The following is a 22644-nucleotide window of genomic DNA, read 5'->3' as shown; positions in this document are numbered from 1 at the left end:
GTGCTTGACAACATCTATCCAGCATGGTGGAGGTAATGTGATGGTCTGGGGCTGCTTTGGTGATGGTAAAGAGGGAGATCTGTGCAGGCTAAAAAGGATCTTGAAGAAAGAAGGCTATCACTCCATTTTGCGGTGATATGCCATACCCTGTGGACAGTGTTTAATTGGAGTCAGTTTCATCCTACAAAAGGACAATGACCTAAACACAGCTCCAAACTACGCAAGAACTTTTAAGGGAAGAAGCAGTCAGCTGGTATTCTGTGTATAATGGGGTGGCCAGCACAGTCACCGGATCTCAACTCTATTTGAGGACTCTTTGACGAAAGCAAAGTTTGAAGAATACAATTATTACTTTAATTTAAAAAAATGATTATGTCTAACTTTGTCAATGATCATTTCCTATTTATTTAGCTGTATTTCTTATTCAAACTCATTTCATGTATGTATTCATGTAAAACAAGGAAATTTCTAATTGACCCCAAAATTTTTAATGGTACTGTATGTAAAAATAAATAATTTATGAAAATGCCATGTTTATCATCTACATATTTTAATCTAAGAACATTTGTCATTTGTATAAAGTACATTACGCATGTTAAGAATAATATCGACTCTTATCATAATGCTGTGTCAGGATCTGTCCCTACTGGTCCTGTCATGTTCCCATTTGGCCAGCAGATGTCATTAGCTATTCCGCCTGTTCCTTAAATTTCCCAGATTATTGTTTCTGTCTCTCACACCTGTTTTCAGTTTGTGGCTCATTACATGTGATCTCTATAGTGTTTGGCTTGTTATTAGTGATTCACACCAGTCCCTTGTCTAGTCTTTGTTATCGCGGTATATATGTGCCTGCCATTTCCCTGTTCCTTGTGGGTTGATGTAGAGGTTGATGTGTGTGTCTAGTCCTCTTTATGTGAAGCCATAAGACCATACTGTAGATCGTCACTCCATTCATACTTCCAGTTGTAACAAACTGTATGTCTGAGCACTGAGATCAACAGTCTAGTTTATGATACAGATATATACCTTACTGATTGAGCATGACTTTGAAGTGGAAAAGTCTGGCTCTAGTTTCTTCCCTTTTCTAGAAACGCATTTGTGAAACCATTACGAAAATACATCAGTATTCAAGGCTAATTTTCATGACAAAATGGAGCACTTTAATTTAGACAAATTTAGTGCTGAATAACTTTTTATGAGTGGTTAGCACTGTTGCTTCACACCTCTGGGACTCAGGTTCGAGTCTCTGCCTGGGTCACATGTGTGTGGAGTTTGCATGTTCTCCCCATGTCGTCGTGGGGTTTCCTCCCGGTACTCCGGTTTCCCCCCACAGTCCAAAAACATGCTGAGGCTAATTGGCGTTACTAAATTGCCCATAGGAGTGCATGTGTGAGTGCATGGTGTGTGAGTGTGCCCTGTGATGGGCTGGCTCCCCGTCCTGGGTTGTTCCCTGCCTCATGCCTATAGCTTCTGAGATAGGCTCCGGACTCCCCACAAGCCAGAAGGATAAGCAAATTGGACAATGGATGGATGGATGGACAATGGATGGATGGATGGATAATGGGGGGCAAGGTGACATTTTGTCAGGGGGGAATAAATTCTAGCCACACCCCTGACTGGAGCCTTTCCTGGGTGACCTGCCAGCCCATAACAGGACATGTGCACAAATTCACAGTCATGTTCCATGGGAAATTTAGAGACTTGGTTTAGCCCTAATTTCAAGTGTTTGGATTGTGGGAGGCAACAAGGATATTTGCAGGAAACTCAGGCAACATGGGAGATACTATGAGTACTAACCATGATCCCTAAGGCAACAATGTTACCTGCTGAACCAGCATGCTGCACCATATCTGCATCTAAACTTAAAAATAATTTAACATTCGTGGTGACTTAATTCACACAGTATCCTGAAGCTAAAGCAAGTTACAAATGCTATGCATTAAAAAAAGTGCTTATCGGTTAAAGTATTTTTCACTAATGTCAGCGTCATACACAATATGGACATCAATGACGTAGTTGGAACAGGCGTTTGTGCGACCACAGGAATCGGCTGTCGGTGGCGGGAGCGAGCACGAGGGCGTACTGCAGCTCGAGAGAGCGGTCTGTCGGCAGAACGTATGTCGGGAACGAGCGAAGGAGCAGAGAAAGCCCGCTTGTCGGCGTTGTGAGCAAGGGCGACTTCAGCCGAGGACGGCTGTCTGTACATGGACTGTCAGAAAGAGAGAGAGAGAGAGAGAGAAAGGGAGAGAAAGGGAGAGAGAGAGAGAGAGAGAGAGAGAAACGAGGACCGTCTAACATCGCAGGCTGTTGCTAGTTGATTTGGCAACTATAGCTAGCTACGAGGCATCGTATGACCGAATCCTTCCACCCGAATGAACGCCTGTACGTGTAACATCCGACGCGTTTTATACATTTTAAAACCCACAGAGCGTTAAACTGTAATTTTACAAAGAGCAGGTGCGCGAGGACTCTACTGAGGATCGACGTTTGAAAATGGAAGGGGTTCATCGAAAAGCCGAGCAGAAATAAGAAAGACAACAATGAATGGTGTTTATACAAAGCGTATATTTTTATATTTGGGAGGTATTTAAACAGTTAAATATAGATAGTACCGATCAGCAGTGTTGTACGGAGACGACATTACACGAAGAAAATACAGCTATGGCTAATTACCCATCAAGCCAGTAGGATTGCCATTGTCGCTTTAAATAAACCAGAAAAGACGGTAGACAGACATACTGAACATAGGTAAGTAATGGTAACCCCGACGTCGTTTTCATGGCTGCGGCGCTAGATTATTATTTTATATAAAATGAATAAAAACCGAACGTGTGCGCCACTAACTGCATTATGTACACCTGAAAATACTCCATAAATACGAATATTAGACATATTCATAATTATTTAACTGGATAAATCAGGAAGACCCAAAAGACTGCTAGAAAATGATCTGCTTTGGTGGCACCGTTTTGACAAATACGTGCTGTAGAATTTGTATTTGATATAGACCGCCGCTGTTCTGTCAAAATAAGACATTTTGTCGGGATTTTTTGTTTATGTGGTATGTAGACAGCTGTCACTGTAGGTCGTGTTTTTCGTGCGCTCCCATTTCGCCGCTTGGCGCTGCTTCTAGCATTTTTAAACCTGTCGTGTATCTTCCAGCTTCCCTCTGTCAGGGCTAAACCGTAATACGTTACTACTGCATGACACCTTTGGTTAGCTGCAGAGCGAGCGAAGGATCATGTCTGTAACCTCATTAAAAACAAGGGAAGCGACGTATTTATGTATGCAGTTCAACTTTGCGGATACGATATTTGAACAAGGACGGATATGTAATGAGTGGCACGGATTCGGAAGTCTGTTTTGTAAATGTTAAAAAGAAACCGAGATAAATCACAATTTTCATAAATCGACAGATTTGTGCTATCAGGAGATAACGGTGGTCACACTGCTGAGTACTTAGCGGCCTGTGTTTGACTGAGAGTGACGCGTCACTTGAAAACATTGTAGTGCGGATACAAGGCAGCCAGTGATGGGACTCACTAAAAAACGCCAGATATACATTTCAGTTACGATTTTCGTTTCTTTGTGTGTGTGTGTATGTGTGAGAGAGGGAGAGTGATGTCTGGCGTCCATTGTTTTTGTAACTGTATACGTCGGCTCATGAAGTGATTTTAGAAGTAAAAAATATTAAATAGACTGTGAAATGTCTTTCTTAATTTAACCTGCAGGTACCAGTTGTGATTTCAAATTCTGATCAAAACATTAATCTTATTATTGTCAGTTTTTTTTAATACCTTTGCTTTAGTAATATGTCATTTAGTTAAGATGCAAGATCTCCATAACTGTCCTTGGAGTTTCTGAATTTGAATGTTTGAGACAGCAGTCATACAGCACTCTGTCAGCAACAGGAAATGTGGCTTTTTTGTTACCCAAATGACTCACCTTTATAGAAATGTATTATAGAAACCACTTTGACTTCTTTTTTGTTGTAGTTAGATTAGTTGGAGATGTCATTTTTCTAGATGCTGTTATGCTGTGCCACATACAGTGATGTAGCTGCGATGAAACTTTTCAATTACATGTCTTCCCCGAAGGCACAGTTCAGAAGGCAGCCCCCATGATCAGCAATACAGCTCAATGTGCTGCTCGCGTCAGCAACAATATAGCCTCAACTGCAAGTGGCACAGGCTCTGACAATCTGCTGAACAGATTCTATTGACTAAAGTTCTTGGAAACATGATAATTGTGCTAGTTTTAATAGAATTAGGTTTAATTTTTGTGAAGAAGTGCCCTTCTTAAAAAGCTAAAATTGGACTTGAAATAGCCAAACTTAGCTTCGCTCCACCCATTCATTTTCAGTTTGTTCGACTTGAACATCATTGTTTGTAAAATATCTTATTATAATAACAATAACCGATAATCGTTTAGATGCTTGCAGTGTGTGTACATGTGCCCTACGATGGACTGGTCTCCCATTCAGGGTATACCCCTATCTTGTGCCCAGTACTGCCTAGGATAGGCTCCAGGACTCACTGTAACCCTCACCAGAAGAAGTGTTTGGAAGATGGATGGATAGATTATTATTATTTGTATGTTGCGTTGTTGTTTTCAAGGCTTTTATTGAAGGTTTTGGGGACTGGATTTCAACCAAAAACCAATTGGCTGCTGGTCCTGACTCTTAATCACTGAGCTACCTGTTGCCCTACCAGACAAACTGTGCTCCTGATCCAGCAGGAAGGAGAAAGTCATTGATTACCCTGCAGTTCACCTGTAACGGAAGATCAAATCAGCTGATATGCTTGTATGTCCAGAGTACTGTGTTATTGCATGAGGGAGAAATGCAAAGATAAGAATCAAAGTATACTGTACTTTCTATACAAAGTACTGTGATCGGTAGCAGTTGGAAACACAAAATGTCTAAAATCTAAACCAATATAACTTTTGTGTTTGTATCCTTCACATTCTGACTGTGTGACCAAGCTGTGGAGAAAGTTAAGATGTATTTCAGGAAGCTGCTTAATGTGAGACACTGCACACTAATGAAATGGAAACTGCAGTCGCAGCCACATTAGAGAAGGTTCTTATAACAAGAGAGCTGTTCGTGGTGAGGTCGGCTCCCAAGGAGGCCAACTCAGCATTATAAGACCTAACAGAAGTTCTGCTTTGGCATTCTTGAACTTCGTAGGCTGTGAGGCAGCACAGGTCAATGTGTAACTACAACCAATTGCATCTTACGCACAATGGTTAAAGATGCAGGACCAGATTAAGTATAAAATACAGGCATTTGAAGTGCAAGTATACAAAAGTAGACTAAAGAGTCAAGTGATTCACAGCTTTTTACTGCAGCAAATGTGAGCTCAGAATTCAAATGAATGAATGAGCAATGTGTATACTCATTGAATATTCAAGAGGAAAGGCATGCATTTAGCCAAGAATCTGTGTGTTATTGTGTTACGCTGTATGTAGTGTGTAATTATTACCATTCATTTTATTCTTTGGTGTACGTTTTTTCTTCAGTTTTTGTAGTTGGGGAATATTTTAAGTTGCCATTACACCGATGAGCTAAAACATTATGGCTCCCCTCCCCCCCACATGAAGTGAATAGCTTCTACTCTCTTGTGAAGACGACACATAGATGCTAAGCTAACATTTGGTAACAGATATGATCCTTCGCTCGAGCTTTGCAGCTAACCAAAGGGATAAATATCTGAGTGACTTTGGTAAGGGCCAGATTATTACAGCCAAACTGGACCACAGCAGCTCTGAATCAGCAAGGCTTGTCAGGTGTTTACGGTTAGCTGTGGTTAGTACCTATAGATAGTGTTCCAAAGAGGGAAAGATATACCATTTAGGTGTTGGACAACCATGACTCATTGAAGTGAGATTTAAACGAAGACTATCTTGTCTGTTGCAAACCAATAGAAGGGTTACTGTGTCACAAATTGCACATAATTAAAAAAATGGTTATGGGCGTAATGTGCATTGAGCCCTGTTGTGTATGGGGTTATGTACCAGTGGACTGAACTAACTTAAATCCCAGATACACGTTGTGTAACTGGCCATCCACATGGGAATCGTCCACCATATGATCCTCTGTCAATATCCAAGGTCCAGTTCCAACGCTTGTGTGCCCTTTGCAGGTGTTCGACAGTGAACATGGGTTAGCATGGGCACTCTGACTGTTTTGGATAGTATACCAGTCATGTATTACCTTTACATCTGATGGACAAACATATTGCTGTACACCAGTTAAGAAGGCTTGGGTTAAGGCCTGGATGCTCATCTTTATCTTAATTCTGTATAGCTACTCCATAGCTGCCCAGCCCCAGTGTGTTTCTGTGCATGTCAGAATGCTGTACTGTGTATACCCCTGGGCCCTTACCTTGGTATATGCTGTCAGCCATTTTTGGACAAGAATGCTGGGGTACTCTCTCAGTTGAAAACTGTGCAAAGAAAGCCATGTCCATGCTAAAGCAACATACTCATTTGTAGCTGCTTTGCAAAAACACAACTTGCATGGAAAATTGGTGGTCAGTTTTAGGGTCTTTCTGTGGTAGCATAAAGTTTCTGGGTCAGCTCATTCGTACTGCACATAGAGTATTTACACCAATCAGCCATTACATTAAAACTAGCAACAGTTGAAGGGAATAACATTGATTATCTCATTTAATGGCACTTGTCAAGGGTGCTGTTATATTTTAGGCAAGAGAACTGACAATTCTTGAAATTGATGTGTTGGAAGTAGGAAAACGGGCAAGCGTAAGGATTTGAGTGATTTTGACATGGGCCAAATTGTGATGGCTAGACGTCTGGGTCAGGGCAGGTCTTGTGGGGTGTTCCAGGTACGCAGTGGTCAGTGTCTAATAAAAGTAGTTCAAGGAAGGTCAACTGGTGAACCAGCAACAGAGCACCAAAGGCTGATTGATGCATGTGGGGAGCAAAGACAAGTCCGTCTGGTCCAATCTCACAGGAGAGCTACTGTAGCACAAATTGCTGACAAAGTTCATGCTGGCTATGATTGAAAGGTGTCAGAACACATGGTGCATTACAGCTTGTTGCGTATGGGGCTACGTAGCTGCAGACTGGTCAAAGTGCCCAGTTCACTGCTGAATGTGCCTACGATGAGCATGTGAGTGTCAGACCTGGACTATGGAACAATGGAAGAAGGTGACCTAGTCTGATGAGTCACGGTTTCTGTTACATCATGTGGATAGCTGGGTACTGTGTTATCTGTGTTATTTACTTTCGGAAGAGATGGCACCAGGATGCACTATGGGAAGAAGGCAAGCTGGTGGAGGTAGTTTGATGCTCTAGGTAAAGCCTAGTTCATTTCATGTTTTCCACACGTGGTTTTGTGAGCTTCTGGTCTGGGGACAGTCATCCGTGTAGCAGCTTGTGTTAAAACTTTGGATGCGGATGGTTGTGGTCGGTGGATACGTACTGCAATGATATTCCTCCAGACCAGCAGAGGGCAGATGTAGTCTCGTAGGTCTAATGAAGCTTACAGAAAAGCAGGATGAGATGTGCTTTATAACCACAAGTTTCAAGTCTTCTCTGGGTTTTAAAACAATTAACATAACTTTCTTTTTGTTAAAACTAATTGACTGATGTTGGCTTTGTCTCACAACTAATTTGGACACTGGATATGTGTAATATTTATCACTGCCCGATTACCTTTCTTATTGAAAGTACTATTCGATTCTTGTGGTAAAACATGATTTTTGGGTAAAAATCAATAATAATCAAGACATTGGTAGAATGCATGGAGCCCCTAATAGGTCAGGGTGGGAAAATATTTTTTTAAATAGTTTTGCGTTCCCCTCGCATTAGTTTTGCGATCCCACTACATTTGGCCACTTGCTATTTGCTGCAATGTGACAACAAGGGTAAACCTAAATAATGTTTGTTTGTGCACTTCGCGTTCAGTAGTCCAGCTGTCTCGTTTACAGTTACAGGTGGTGAATTGACGCAGTACCATTATTAATAAATACATATAAAAATGCGTATATGAAAGTTACATGGTGTGCGTTGTCCCCCAAAGTTTAATACGCAAGGCAAACTTGACTACACATGTCTGTATCGTTTAGATTTATACTTATTAATTGATTGATTCTATGTTTTGTATTTTAAACGGACTCAGTACAGTTATTATTAGTAACGGAAAACTATTGCAAGGGATCACAAAAGTATTGTGAGGGAACTGTTTAAAAACTATTAAAAAAAATATTTTCTCACCCTGACCTCTTAGGGGCTGTGTAGTAATATATCATTAATCTTAAACAAATACAGATGAGAAGAGGTTCCCAGAGCTATTGATGTATATTATTTTGAGCTGAACATATTGAAAGTACAGAGTTTACATACATGTTGGATTTACCTAGTCAATTACACTGCCTGGCCAAAAAAATAGTCACCTCTTGAATTTAAATCAGCAGGTACTTAAAAGCCAATGACAGCATCTTTATTAAAGCTTGGCAACTTTATACAGCGATAAAGTGAAGTCATATGAATACCTGAATCTACTGAATGGCCAGGTTATCCCATCAATGGATTTTTTCTTACCTAAAGGCATGGACATATTCCGGGATGATAATGCCAAAATTCATACGGCTCGAACTTTTAAAGAGTAGTTTAGGGAGCGCAAGGAATCATTTTCACACATGAATTGGGCAGCACAGAGTTTTGACCTTTAACCCCATTGAAAGTCTTTGAGATGTGTTGAAGAAGACTTTAAGAGAGTGGTTCAACTCACCTATCATCAGTACAAGATCTTGATGAGAAATTAATGCAAATCTGAATGAAAAAATTGTTGAGATGCTGCATAAGCACATGGAAACAATGCATTAATGAATGTGGATTTTTTTTATAAGCTTTGTATAAGACAATTGGATGTGTGTATATATGTATATAAAAAATAACAAACTGGAGACATTGCCAGAATCATTAATTTCTTGCTAATACTATTTCTGCACACAATTAATTTTAAATTAGTTTGTTAAATAATAAACCTTTCATAAAATGTTCATTAAATTTGTCCCATATTTAGGCTCATTGATACAACAATCTCTTATAGTGTTTTAGCTAATATCTCTCTGAATCAGCTGAGATCTCTGATTACATGAATCACAGTGTCCCCATTTGCAGGACGTTTGAAATGCTGATGTCGGCATGCGCTATGAGGACAGTGTAGCTCAGCTAAACCTAACCGGTCCTGCCACAGAATACTTAATGGCCACACTTGAATTTCTCCTCATTGTTCTTAATCTCTCCTTTATCTCATCTGTCTCTGCTTCCCAGCATCCCCTCACCCCTTTTGCCCTTGGCTCATTTTGGAGTTGTTTTTGTTCAGGCAGAAATTTACCCATGGTCACTGCTTTCACAGAAGCCGAAGACTGACACATTTTATCAGGGGCAAGTCCACACCCCCAGTCGTATTCTTTTTGTTGTCTCATATTTCACTCTCTCTCTCTCACTGTGACACATACACTTTTTTCAAATAAACTGACTGGGTAGGTGTCAGATATGCATGGGCATTGTCAGATGTTTGTATTATATGAAAAAAGATTTATGTCTGATGTTTAGGAATAACCAGCGCATCATGGGCTTTGCTTAAATATCATTAAGCATTAAGTTTTTCTCCACAAACATGTATCACTTTATTGCTGACTGTGATGTCTCTGAAGTTGAGTCTGAAGCAACTTCACACTTTTTCCTCATCATTCATTTCCTCCTGTGTAATTATGTGGAATGTCATTAATGCAGCAAGAATGATGCTCACATTCTTAAATGACGAGGATGTGTGTGAGAAGTTAGCATTATAGACTGGTTCCATCTGCTCTACCAGTTTGACAGAGCCTCCTAGCACTGCAGAAGTTGCTAAATGAGGGCATGTCTTGAGAAATACCTGCTTTCCTTTTACTGTCTACTGCCTTCTTCTGCTCTTCTGAATGATTTGCAGTTCGGTATTTCTGAGCGTTCTGAAACTACAGCGATTTGTTCTCATAGTTCTACCTTTATTTTTGGGGAAGTGAAAACAGCGTGGTTGACTTCTTTAAACAGAACATAATAACAACAGTGAGATGTGACCCACTAAATTTAAAAAGCACTACATTTAAAAAATTGATGGAACATGGCGAATGAAATACAGTAACACATTTTTCTCATCTGAACCTTGGTAAAAAGTCAAATCAGTCTTCCTCTTATTTCATTGTCAGCTTTCTTTTAATAAGTAGCATGGTTACTGGCATTGTGCAGGTTTGTGGTTTGTGTTGTGCACAGAGCAGAAGTCCTGACTTCCACAGGAATGCAGCTGAACTGGAAGTTTTCCCCAGCTGTCACGCTCTTGCTTTCTCCCGCCTCTTCTCACGTCTTGTGCCGTCATCTTGTCTGATAAAGGAACTGTAGTAATCTTTACAACAGTTCATTCATTTCTTAAAGAATCATCAAATTGTAGTGTGCAACCTAGATTTAAAAATTAAGCAACATTTTTTGTTATATTTGAGAAGCTTAGCAGTTTGTCACTTGTCACTGTAATTAGCATATAAAACTTGGTCAGTTGGTCAGATTTCTTCTCCCCCTCCAGGTCATTGTTGTTTTTTTTTCTTTTTGCCCTTCTCATGTCTGGAAAAGAATTGTCTGCACATTGCTGACCGTGATGTAGTCATGACAACTCCACGTGAGTGTGGGAGTTGTGAGAGGACCTTTTGTCAGGGTTTAAAAGTGGCCTGTGTTCTCCAGCTCTCCTCGCAGATGCAGTGCAAGAGTTAACTTGCCCACTGAATTGTTCCTAATTGTATTCCCTCGCCTTCAGGAAATACATTGGGTTTTACCACCCATTTGCTGCCACCTCAGTCACATTCATGGTATGTGAGCCGATAACTCGAAAACTGTTTGATGGATATTTTTCAAACTTGTCTTAAGCATTATGTAGGTGAGGAAGTAAAAGTTAAAAAAAAATTTGAGACAGATCTCGCCAACATTGAAGCAGTGCTGCATAGTGATTGCAAAAAGGGAGAGTTTTAACACTTGATCTCATTAAGACGATAACTCTGAGTTTTTGACAGCTCCTTTGCAGAGGTATTTTAATAATTAATAATAGATACTTTATTGATCCCCTGTAGGGAGCTGGGGGTGAAGGGTCTTGCTCAAGGACCCACAGATGTGCTGAGGCTGGGTTCAAACCTGCAACCTTCTGATTACAAGGACACAGGCTTAGCCCACTGAGCCACACGCTGCCCTATCTGTCTAGTTGTCATTATTACTGTATTTACTCTATTTGATGACCATTTCACAAAAACACTTTACAGGTACTAATCTGGAAATGCTTAAATATTCAGCCAGATTACCCTAAAACTAAAGTAATGCCATTTAGTGGCAGCAAAGGAAAGGGTGATAGATGACATTTTGATAGATGGCAATGTGAATGTGCTAAATCAAAAAGTATTTGATGGCTTTTATTATTCTTTCACAAATACATTATGTTGATGAAGAACTACATTTGGTTTCATTTTCAGACAAATTGCCACAAAAATGAATCAGCAGCGCAGCGTGGCAGTAAAGGAAGGAAGTGGCACCTATAGAGAACACTTGATCCTGTGAACACAGTAACTAAAAGTATTTAAGGATCTTTTTAAAACTTCGCAAGCACATTGTAGGGGTGAAAAACTGGAAGTGATCAAATTTTGAGACCAGCCAAAACTGAAGCAGCGCTGTATTGTGAAAGCAAAAGAAAGGGTGGTTTCAGAAATTTGATCCAATTAGCATGATAACTCAAAAAGTATTTGAAAGATATTAATCAGCCTTTTGCAGACATGTTATAAAGGTGAAGATCTGGATCTGATCAAGGCCACACCAAAACTGAAGCAATGACACTTTGTAATATCAAAAAGAAGGATGAGTTCATTAGAGGCATATTCTTGTGAACAGGATGACTCTATTTGTCATTATTACTGTATTTACTCTATTTGATCTTTGATGGATCCTATTACCATTTCACAAAAACACTATATATGGATAAAAATCTACATTTGAAAATCTTACCCCTGGTAGACTCAAAATCAGCCCAAAATTGCAACTGTACCACAGAGGGTAGCAAAAATAGAAATTCAAGATACAGGGCAACCGAGGCTGAAAATGGAGCTTGCAGCAGCCATCTTTTGAACACAGCCATCTGCCATCTAAACGTATTCCATGGATTTTTTTGCAGACTTTCCAGGAACATTGTGACAGTCAGAGATTGTAGGGAAACTGGGGTTCAATGAAATTTTCTGAAAATTCTATAATAACTATATAATTACTGGCCTCCCCATTAAGCAGATTTTATCCATAGCAGTCCAGTAGCTGGTTAACGAAATGTATTGTGGGGAAATTTAATTGTGTCACTTCAGTGTAGTTAAAGTGTGTTGCATCACATTAATTTACAGGCTCAGATCTGATGAACCTGATCAAGTTGTCCAGATAAATAGCCTGTCCTTGCACTCGGACCCCATATAATTATATTCAGAAAATCTCTCAGTTGCGTGTATATCTGTGTGTGTTTATGTATGTTTGAAAAGGAGAATGATTAACTGCTTTTAACCATTTCGAACGTGAGTTCAGCCATCAGCCAAGTAACTTTTTCACCAGTATTCAACAGTAGTGTTTTTGTTGATTGTAGCTAATCCTGTGTATATAAGGTAAATAAGAACATTCTTTTTTTATTGTGCAAAAGCAATGTGTCAGTGTAGTCGTGCATTTAAGCATTTTGGGAAACATGAGGACTAGAGTTTGCACCCATTCCGTATTTTGCCCGAATGCCCTGTATTGAAAAATAAAATGCTGTGTTTAGTTTTCAACCAATATGGGACACAATTTCGTGCCATGTGATTCCCTTCACCCCCCCAAATACATTTTTTATTTTGGACTTTGGAAGTTAGGGGGTGGCCCCTCTTATTTCTTAAAATCAAAGGTGGAAACTTGGCAAGTTGGTTTTTACTTCACGTGAAGGCTGGCATACTGTGGCAGACTCGACACTGTGCTGGACAGCCTACATCCCTGAATATAATTTCTTCTATTGCCAATGTGCCTGGCAACTATGTACTTTAACGCCAGGCCTGGGGTGGTGCTGTAGAGCAGAGATTCTTTTAAAGTCATGTAAAGAGAACTCGCTTCTCTTTGGATTCACAATGCCCATTACCTTCCAAAAGCATTCAGTTCACTTTGTGGTGCACTTTAGCTTTTATGTGGTGGCCGACCATTTCTCATTCACATGTGGTCCTTTGGACACTGAACTGATCATTATAGTCATATCATTCTTGGCAAAACACCAAATTTGAGTGAATGACCCCTATTTTAATATTCATTTTATTGTTTAAGTTAAACATGTATTCATTTACAACAAAAAACTACTTGCAAGCAAGTGCATCCTGAATTTCAATATACGTATAATTGCATGTACGGAACAGATGGATCAAACTCTATTTAATTCAACCGTGTGATCAATCTGAAACCTTAAACCTGTATTGCAAATGGTAATGAAATGTAAAAACAGAAGCATGAGAACTACTGAAAGCATAGTTTAATGATCTTTAAAGATCTTAAGATTTGCTATACTGTATAAAGATATGGTATAAGCATTCATAAAATAATATAAATTACGATATCTTTATCCCATAATTTGATTGATGAAGGCATGTGTCTCCAGCTAGCCAAACACAATGAACCAGTGAGGAAAATCCATGAAATTCTAAAAAGGCTGATTAATGTGACTTAATTCTTAGGTCATCAGGAACTGGCATTTGGGGGACATGAACTCTTAACAGCAAAGAAAACTATAGATGTGCTTTCCCAGGATGATGTTCTGATTTTGCTGTGTGGTTGCGTTACAATATAATGTACAAATAGTTAGGTAAAACAGTAACGTAAAATAACCTACTCATTATAATAAAAGGCTAATCCAATAAAAAATACTACTTAAATATGCAAATATAACTAAATGACCACATTTCATATTCTTTAGCATATTCTTTATCTATAATAAAAAGTACCAGAGAATGTTATATAATTCTTTTACAATTCCTATATAATTAAATGAATTATTCACATGCAGTGGTTAGCACTGTTACCTCACACCTCTGGAACCCGGGTTCGAGTCTCTGCCTGGGTTACATGTGTGCGGAGTTTGCATGTTCTCCCCATGTTGTCGTGGGGTTTCCTCCGGGTATTCGAGTTTCCCCCACAGTTCAAAGACATGCTGAGGCTAATTGGAGTTACTAAATTGCCTGTACGAGTGCATGTGTGTGTGAATGGTGTGTGAGTGTGCCTTGTAATGGGCTGGCCCCCCATCCTGGGTTGTTCCCTGCCTCGTGGCTATAGCTTCCGAGATAATCTCCGGACCCCCCACAACCCAGAAGGATAAGCAGTTTGGAAGATGGATGGATGGATGGATAGAAGAATTATTCACATGCATTTTAGATTGTCACATTTCCTCTTAAAAATATGATATAAAAATGTTTTATTATAATTATATGTTCAGCTTTCCGAACAATACAATATTGCATTTAATCATGTAGAGGAGCATGACGTAATACAGCCCTCCAGAGTGTGTGGGGAAAAAATGTCATTAAAAGCACTTAAGTCAGTAGCAACATGTCCATTAAGGTCATTTGCACAGAGAAACACCGGGAGCATGGTTTATGTAAAGGGTGAATTTAGCCTAACTGCACTTAAACCCCAAACTTAAGTCGATGGGAGGATTTGCTAAATTAATACGTGTAGTTTCAAAGTTACATGTCACAACTTGAATTCAAGTAAATATACATTTGTTGGCTATGTTCAGGTAAACACACATTTATTGGCACAATTCCAGTTGATCCATCCATTACTTCTAGAAATTGTACAGGTTGGTGAGTGTGTGAGGAGTATGAATTAGATGGGCAGAGCCAGTTATGAGGCTGTCTGGGGAATACAATGCTGTGATTATGTGACCTTATACCATGGGTTTGGTAAATACTGTTTTTTTTCCAGATATGTTATGTAGGTGTTGATTATTTTTGTGTACAGGTATTTCCGGCAGCCTAATAACAGGTATATATTATTGCGTTGTGACTTTTTACTCATAAATAAGTAGTCATTCTAATCAGAATAATTTTCCTTGGCTTTCAACAGGCAAGAGCCTGTCTGATGATGGTTTCTATGGTAACCTAATGAACTTGCCACAATGGACTGAACACCTTATGATTTATTCCTTACATATCATAAAGTTTATTGTTTCTCATTCAAGGTATGCATGAAATTTAATCTAAATTGTGCAGTGAAAGATGTATATTTTATATTTGTCTGAACAAACAGCTATTCATATGATTTTTTTTATTTTTTTTTTAGGGTTTAAATGAAGATAGTCCCTTGTGAAGAATTTTTGAAGAGAAGTCTGCTTGACCTTGCAACTTTTGGTACTTGCTAACTTGTTTTTTGTATATACTATTTTAGAAAGCATTTGTTTGCAAAATCATGTCACCACATTAGAAAAGGACAAGATGGGTCCTCAGGCAATGGATAGGAGAAAAAGAATAGATAACTAGAAAGACGGACAGCAGTCACTGCTGCTCTGCTTCCTCCCCTATTACCACAGTGAAATAGCAGGTGTGACCAGATAGGGCTTTTCGCCGGCTCTTTAAGGAAAGCTGCTGAACAGCTGAAGGGGGAAAACTGACAAGAAAAGGTGCCCTGGGAACAAAGAGAGAAACAGAAACGGAGAGAGACAAAGATCAAGAGGAAAGGAGGATAGGGAGGAGAGGTAGAAGCTGTCCCCAATGGCAACAGACCCTGGAGAACCCACATCCACAGATGACTCCTCTGACAAACCTGATGGAGGGCAGGGCCAAGCATGTGAGCCGGGACCTGAGGATAGGACTGGCAAGGAAAGGGAGCGGAATCACAGCACACCCTCCGATTTTCCCTCCTCCCAAACTAAGGAAAACAGTGGGGGAGGTCTCGGGGGCGAGGAGGAGTGGCGTCCACCTCGGCCTCTGTCTGCCTCTACACCATCTTCCCCAGCAGCTCTAGGTGGGAAACTGAAGAAGGAGAGGAAACGCTTCTTCCGAAAGAGTGTGGAGATTTGTGAGGAGGAGGATGAAGTGGAAGTGGCGCTGGGTGTGACACGAAGTGCCCCGCACCTAGACTCCAAGACCACTGATTCTGTATTTGCTGACAGTGCCCCACAGCAAGTGCCTGACTCCACCACCTCTGCCATTGTGGCGGATGATGGCTCTGGCGTTGCCTTCACCATTGGCCTGGATCCTGACAAGAGTGGCCCTACTGTGTGCTCTGCTCAGAAGGGCAAGGAAAGAGACCGGGAACAAGAGGAGGAGGCCGAGATGAAGGCGGTGGCCACCTCCCCTGGAGGGCGCTTCCTAAAGTTTGATATTGAGCTGGGCAGGGGAGCCTTCAAGACTGTGTACAAAGGGCTGGACACAGAGACCTGGGTGGAGGTGGCTTGGTGCGAGCTGCAGGTGAGAATTCTGTGTTCTGTCTCTGAAGGAAGTCATAAAACCCTGTATGTCTCCTCTATTACTGTTTGTGCTGTTACAAATGGGCAATATTTCTTTGTTAGATTTTGTTGTCCATTCTTACGATTGTGGAGTAATGGAGAATAATGGAAACTAAACCAGAACATTTTTTTTATGAAATCGTTTATTTCTGGGTGTGTAACAGAGATTCATACAGACACTAAGACAGGACATTGTTTAATCATAATCAGTTTGGAACCAAAAGATGCCAATGATCACCAGCAAAACACTGACTTTTGATAAAATTTGTTTGCTCCATCCTTTGTCGGCCGCAAGTGTATTTGCATAGTGGCATATTGTCAAAGGACTTGGTCACTTTAATGACATTAGGTGAGAACCAATGGTGCTTTTCTACTGCTACCAGGAACCAAGCCGTACCACAAACTGACGGTTTTCCATTGTAAATTGTCCAAGGCGTACCAGAGTCGTACCCACGCTGAATATGGCCCTGATCACTAGCAGGGCTGAAAGCGTTACCAAACTTATTGCTTCACCACCATCTGACTGGTCAAATTGCAGTTCTGCATCAAAGGAAAAAAGGGCATATTCTATATGTTATTAATTATTAGTATTTTCACACATTGCAATGTATTGCTGAATTTCTAATAACTAGGGACATGACAATATCCAACCAACCACTTAAAGAAGTACTATAGGACAGCTGTACGGAATGGATTTGTAATGCTAATTCAATGCTAATTCTGCTAGTATTTGATGCTAAAATAACACAGTGATTCTCACAGACTTGCCAGCAGTAATTAGCAGATAGTAAATCATGATGTACACTGTGGGAACAGTAAATAAGCGTCTCTTTCGTTTGCTCTGACTCCTGCTCTTCAAACCCGGCAATGCCTTTACCATGCTGACCCTTCTGCAGTGGAAAACAGGAGTGAGCTGGAACAGCTCTATAACTAGTATTTGTGGTACGGCTCTCCTACGGCTTGGTTCCTGTATGCCAGTGGAAAAGTGCCATAAGTGGTTTTCAGAATAACATTAACACAATAGTTATCTTGTTTTGCAAACTACATTTATATTTAAGATGTGTTGTGACATTGATGTTCTTTATTCAATTCAAATCCGGAATTTGTGTTTTCTTCATTCAGTATAGCAAGCAGTCCCTTCTCTCTTGTGCCCCTAAAGTGCCACATTACAAATAGGATAAATCCAGTATGTGTCTTTGGTGCTGACTACACCTATCACATAAAGCATTATTTTATTTTTCAGTGAGACAATGGCACAGTACGGGGACTCAATAGGTAGCATAGTTTTCTCACACCTTCAACGTTGGGGCTTTGTACTTTGGGTAAGCGACTGTAAGATGGATGAGTTGACAATAAGAAAATGATGCATTGAGTAGACTGAACCTTGATATTTTATGCAATTGCTTTTTTGTCTTAAGAATGAGTTTTGATATACAAAGGATGAAAAAACAATTGACAAAAACAGAGCATTAATAGATTTATCAGATTATCAGCATATCAGAGACGTAAGTATAGAATGGTTCTTTATATTCCACTGATTGTAAATAATTTAACGTGATTCAGCTGTCAGAGTTGTTCAGAGTTTGAGAGATTCAGCTATATAGATTTTGGGGTGATGTATTAACTTTAGTGGCCAATATGGGGACCCTAATAAAGAGAAAAGTATAGTATATCCATTAATAGGGGTGTAAAGATGCATTGATGCATAGTGATGAAATGATTGTTAAGATGCTGTTTAATGGATTGCTCTGTAAAGTCGGAATAGATGTTTGGGGTAAAAATAAAGGTACTCCTACTTCCAGGTTGTGCACTCTTATGTTCATGTTCTGCAAGTAGACACACAAAGTAGCAGTTCTGGCACTTGACTTTCCAAAACATAGGATGGTAGGGTAAGACTCATTAGTATTCTTAAAGGAAGCACTACTTCATAATCTTTGTGCTATGATGCTTTTGGAAAACGCTTGTTTTATAGTGCAAAAAGTCACTCTTTTTACAAGCTGTGGTGTCAATTAAAGATGCACCGATCCAATATTCAGATCGGTATCGGCACTGGTCCAGATGTAATAGATGGATCAAGTATTGGCCATATGTGACTAACCCATATCTGATACTTACATATTTAGTTTTCGGCAGTTAAAGAGAGCTCCTTTTTCTTGTTAAATCGATTTATAGAATCAATTGCACTACAGCACTTTCCTATTTTAGATATGTTTTTTTGCAGAGGTGGCAATTTCAGGTCCAGAAAAAAATCCAGACCATGATTTACTTTCAACCAACCAGATGAGTACTCTGTGACTGACTCTTTATGCTCAACTGGTTGGTTGAAAGTAAGTCATGGTCTGGATTTTTACTTTCTGGACCTGAAATTGCCACCTCTGTTCTTTTGCGGCATTCCAGCTGACTTTGCTTCCTTTCAGTCTTTTGGCCACTCTGTAGGTGTGAGCGCAGTGACTTCCACCTGCTCTCTTGTCATGCACATACCCTTTTCAGTACGGCCAGTGTAAGAACAGATTAGAGGGTGAAGATTTGGAAGTATTTTACGCTTTTTACAACTAGTAGCAAAGCAATTTTGCAATCTTTGTTAAAACAAAGTTTTATCCCACTAAGAAGAGTGCACATAATTGTATGTGACAACACGAGTAATATAAAAAATAAAACAATAGGTGACTGGGGAGTTGCTAGCCTGGGCTGTTTTACACACATGCTACAGCTTGTGATACAGGAGGGGCTGCTATCACATTGAAGTGTAAGTGACACTGTTGCCAGTGGGTGAAAAATTGTGGGGCATTTTAAGCATTCACCACTTGAGTCTCCTCATTTGGAAGATATTGATATTGAACTGCAATTGCATCAAAACTGCTTAAAACAAGATGTACAAATGAGGTGGAACAGTACGTTATGTATGTTACCAGTATCCTAATTAAAGCTTTTTTGACATACATCTTTTACTATGTTTAAATTTTTTTTAATAACATGTAAAGTATAAATATTAATTTATTATTTACTAGGGATGTAACATACCAAAAACCCACGGTACGATAATAATAAAAGGTTCACGATATGATAATTATCTCGAATTTAAATACGAAAAAATCTTGATAATTGATAATCAATGTTTATATCAAATTAGTTCTTCCTTTTAACATAAAGTGCTTCCGCTTTTCTTTGTTAGTGAAATAACCAGCTATGACCTTAAGCCTTTGCAATGAATGATTGAACAATGCATGTAATTCAAAAACAATCAGTCAGTAGTTCCTTTATAAAATATTAATTATTACTGCAGCAGCTGGATCTTTTTTTCAAAATACAGTCTGCAATTCTGAAGACCGCCTGGTCTGTTTTCACCGCGTGAAATATAGGCCACGTCCATACATACTAACACACGAAATGTATGAAAACAGTACATGTGTAACACTTATGAACCTATTTTGGGTCCACTTAGTAGTGGTACTGGCCAGTTCTAGGTTCGATGGGAGTGGTAGGGGAAAAGATAATGACACCTCAAAATTTAGAACTGCAACCTTTAGTAAATGTTAATTGTAGAACATGAAGAATTGTCAATATATTATGAATATATATGTGAATATATACATTTACATTTCAATTTTAAAAAAGTAAATCTTCCTCTTTATAAAGTATGGATTTAAATATTGTTTGTTTTGGGTTCTGGGTCCAGTGGTTAAATCAGTTATTCCTAGTCAATCCCAAGTCTAAATCTAGTTACAGTATATCCTAGTTCAGTTTTGCTCATGTTTGACTGCGCACAGATCGTATAAAATAATTATTTTGTATCTATTTACATCACCTAATAAGTCCTTATTTAAATTCTCTATCCAGTATTATTAGCACCTATTTATCTTTCCTTTAAATCAGTAACATCGCCTGCCAACACTAGTGTGTGTAGAACAAGTGGAAATAACCAAGCAAAGGGGAGTGTGTGGAAGTTGTGATGGGTCTCTAAGGGTGTTACAGTAGGCTGGGGATAAATAATAATATCTGCTAATATGCCTTCAGAATGGGGACTAGTGGCAGTATCTCATTGGTAGTTTAAAGTAAAATAACACTGCTGAATAAATGCTGTGTGAGCTGTTATAACTTCTGGCCCTATGCTCCCATTGGCTATTCACAGCTTTTAACTTGATTTGTTCAGCATGTAATTCATATAATTTAGACATATCATTCAGCGTTTCGTGTCGAGGGGTATTCTGTCTCATGGTTTATACCCTGACGGCGTTCCACACTTAAGCCCTCACGAGCTTGCTAGTGGGACAGCACTAAGCCCTCAAAACCTCCACACACAGACAAATCTCCACACGCATTTGCAGATCTGCCACGGGAAAAGTGTAGCAAAAATCAGATGTAAAAATCCAATTGAGAGGTTTCCCTGAGTTGTAACCGATGACTTGTTGTTGTAACCGATGACTTGTTGTTGTAACCGATGACTTGTTGGAGAAAAATGCTTAGACTTTTTAGCCATTAATACTCATGTACACGTTTACAGATTTGTCCACACGTACAAATCTCGGTACACTTGCAAATCTCGTTATGCATATGAATCTGATTACGCACACGGATTCTAAATACACATTTACAGATTCCTGTACACATTTGTAAAACTCAGTATGCATTTACAAACTCTTTTACACATATAGAAATCTGATGACACACACACGGATTGAGATACAGTCACACAACTCTATACACATTTGCAAGTAATTTTGCTACAATAATAGGCCATAGAAAAGGGGGAATGAACAGCAAGAGGAGTCAAATGGGGACGTGGGGAGGAAAAGTGAGACTGAGAAGCCAAATGGGATTAATGTGGCATCCCTCCTGCAGAGAGACCGGGTGGCTGATGCTAATGTGGCTGATTCTCTCTCTCTCTCTATCTATCTATCTATCTATCTTATCTATCTAATCCATGTAATCTATCTATTTTATCTATCTATTTTATCTATCTATTTTATCTATCTATCTAATCTATCTAATCTATCTAATCTATCTATCTAATCTAATCTATCTATCTAACCTAATCTAATCTATCTATCTAATCTATCTATCTATCCCCCCCCCTTTTAGGAAAACTTAAATTCTCCCTCACTTCTTAACCTCACTCCCCATTTTCTATTCCTCTTTGTAAGTCCCTTTGTTTTGTGATATATCAGTTTCTGTTTTTCCTACGTCTTAGATAGGGCCCTTTGTTTCATAGATGCTAAAGGTATAAAACAGCTCAATTCCTTGAAACCATTATACAGAATTAGATCAGTATTGTGTTTTCTTGGTCCATTGGGTCAGGTTAGCTCTTGGATGAGTGAACTGGAAGTCTTGGTCCCATGCATTTTTTCTTCCCACTTTTGCCTCTGGCATACTCTCTGGGGGCATTGGGTAAGGGTAATGTAAAGTGCTTTGAGACAATATACTGTTGTGAAAATGTGCTATATGAAATACATTGCACTTAGCTAAAATCTTTACTATATGAATATATGTAAATGACATTTACAAATATGAAATTTTGTAGTAAACATTATTCCTGAGAAATTTCTTTTTTAATAAAACTGCACAATGATATACAAAAAACTCTCTGAAGATAAGAATAAAATCAAATTTAGTCAGTGGGTGGATAAATTATTTAGAGCTGTCACGATTACTTCAATTTGATCACACGATTATTAAAAAACATTGATTAAAATTTGCGTTCTCGATTACTCAGCATGCAGTGGTTAGCACTGTTGCCTCACACCTCTGGGACCCGGGTTCGAGTCTCCGCCTGGGTCACATGTGTGTGGAGTTTGCATGTTCTCCCCATGTCGTCGTGGGGTTTTCTCCGGGTACTCCGGTTTCCCCCCACAGTCCAAAAACATGCTGAGGCTAATTGGAGTTGCTAAATTGCCCATAGGTGTGCATGTGTGAGTGACTGATGCGTGAGTGTGCCCTGCGATGGGCTGGCCCCCCATCCTGGGTTGTTCCCTGCCTCGTGCCCATTGCTTCTGGGATAGGCTCCGGACCCCCCGCGACCCAGTAGGATAAGCGGTTTGGAAAATGGATGGATGGATGGATGATTAAAATTTGCGTTCTCGATTACTCAGCATGCAGTGGTTAGCACTGTTGCCTCACAC

At 39.5% G+C, this 22644-nt stretch overlaps 1 protein-coding gene across 5 annotated transcripts in view; it reads left to right on the top strand.

Annotated features, from left to right (window-relative positions):
- The first annotated feature begins 2058 nt into the window (after positions 1–2058).
- Positions 2059–22644, top strand: part of si:dkey-151g10.3 (serine/threonine-protein kinase WNK3) — a 64573-nt gene continuing 43987 nt past the window's right edge. For 4 of the 5 annotated variants that reach the window (XM_048983033.1, XM_048983037.1, XM_048983034.1 and 1 more), the window contains exons 1-2: positions 2059–2748; positions 15364–16490. In XM_048983033.1, the coding sequence (XP_048838990.1) occupies positions 15792–16490 (699 nt within the window). In that variant the 5' untranslated portion in view covers positions 2059–2748; positions 15364–15791. The remainder of the gene's footprint in view (positions 2749–15363; positions 16491–22644) is intronic. The other variant, XM_048983031.1, reaches the window with a different exon arrangement.

This window comes from Brienomyrus brachyistius, chromosome 18 (genome assembly GCF_023856365.1).
Source record: "Brienomyrus brachyistius isolate T26 chromosome 18, BBRACH_0.4, whole genome shotgun sequence".
NCBI lineage: Eukaryota > Metazoa > Chordata > Actinopteri > Osteoglossiformes > Mormyridae > Brienomyrus > Brienomyrus brachyistius.
The sequence above is the reverse complement of the archived record's forward strand: the minus strand, read 5'-3'. Positions and strand labels throughout refer to the sequence as shown.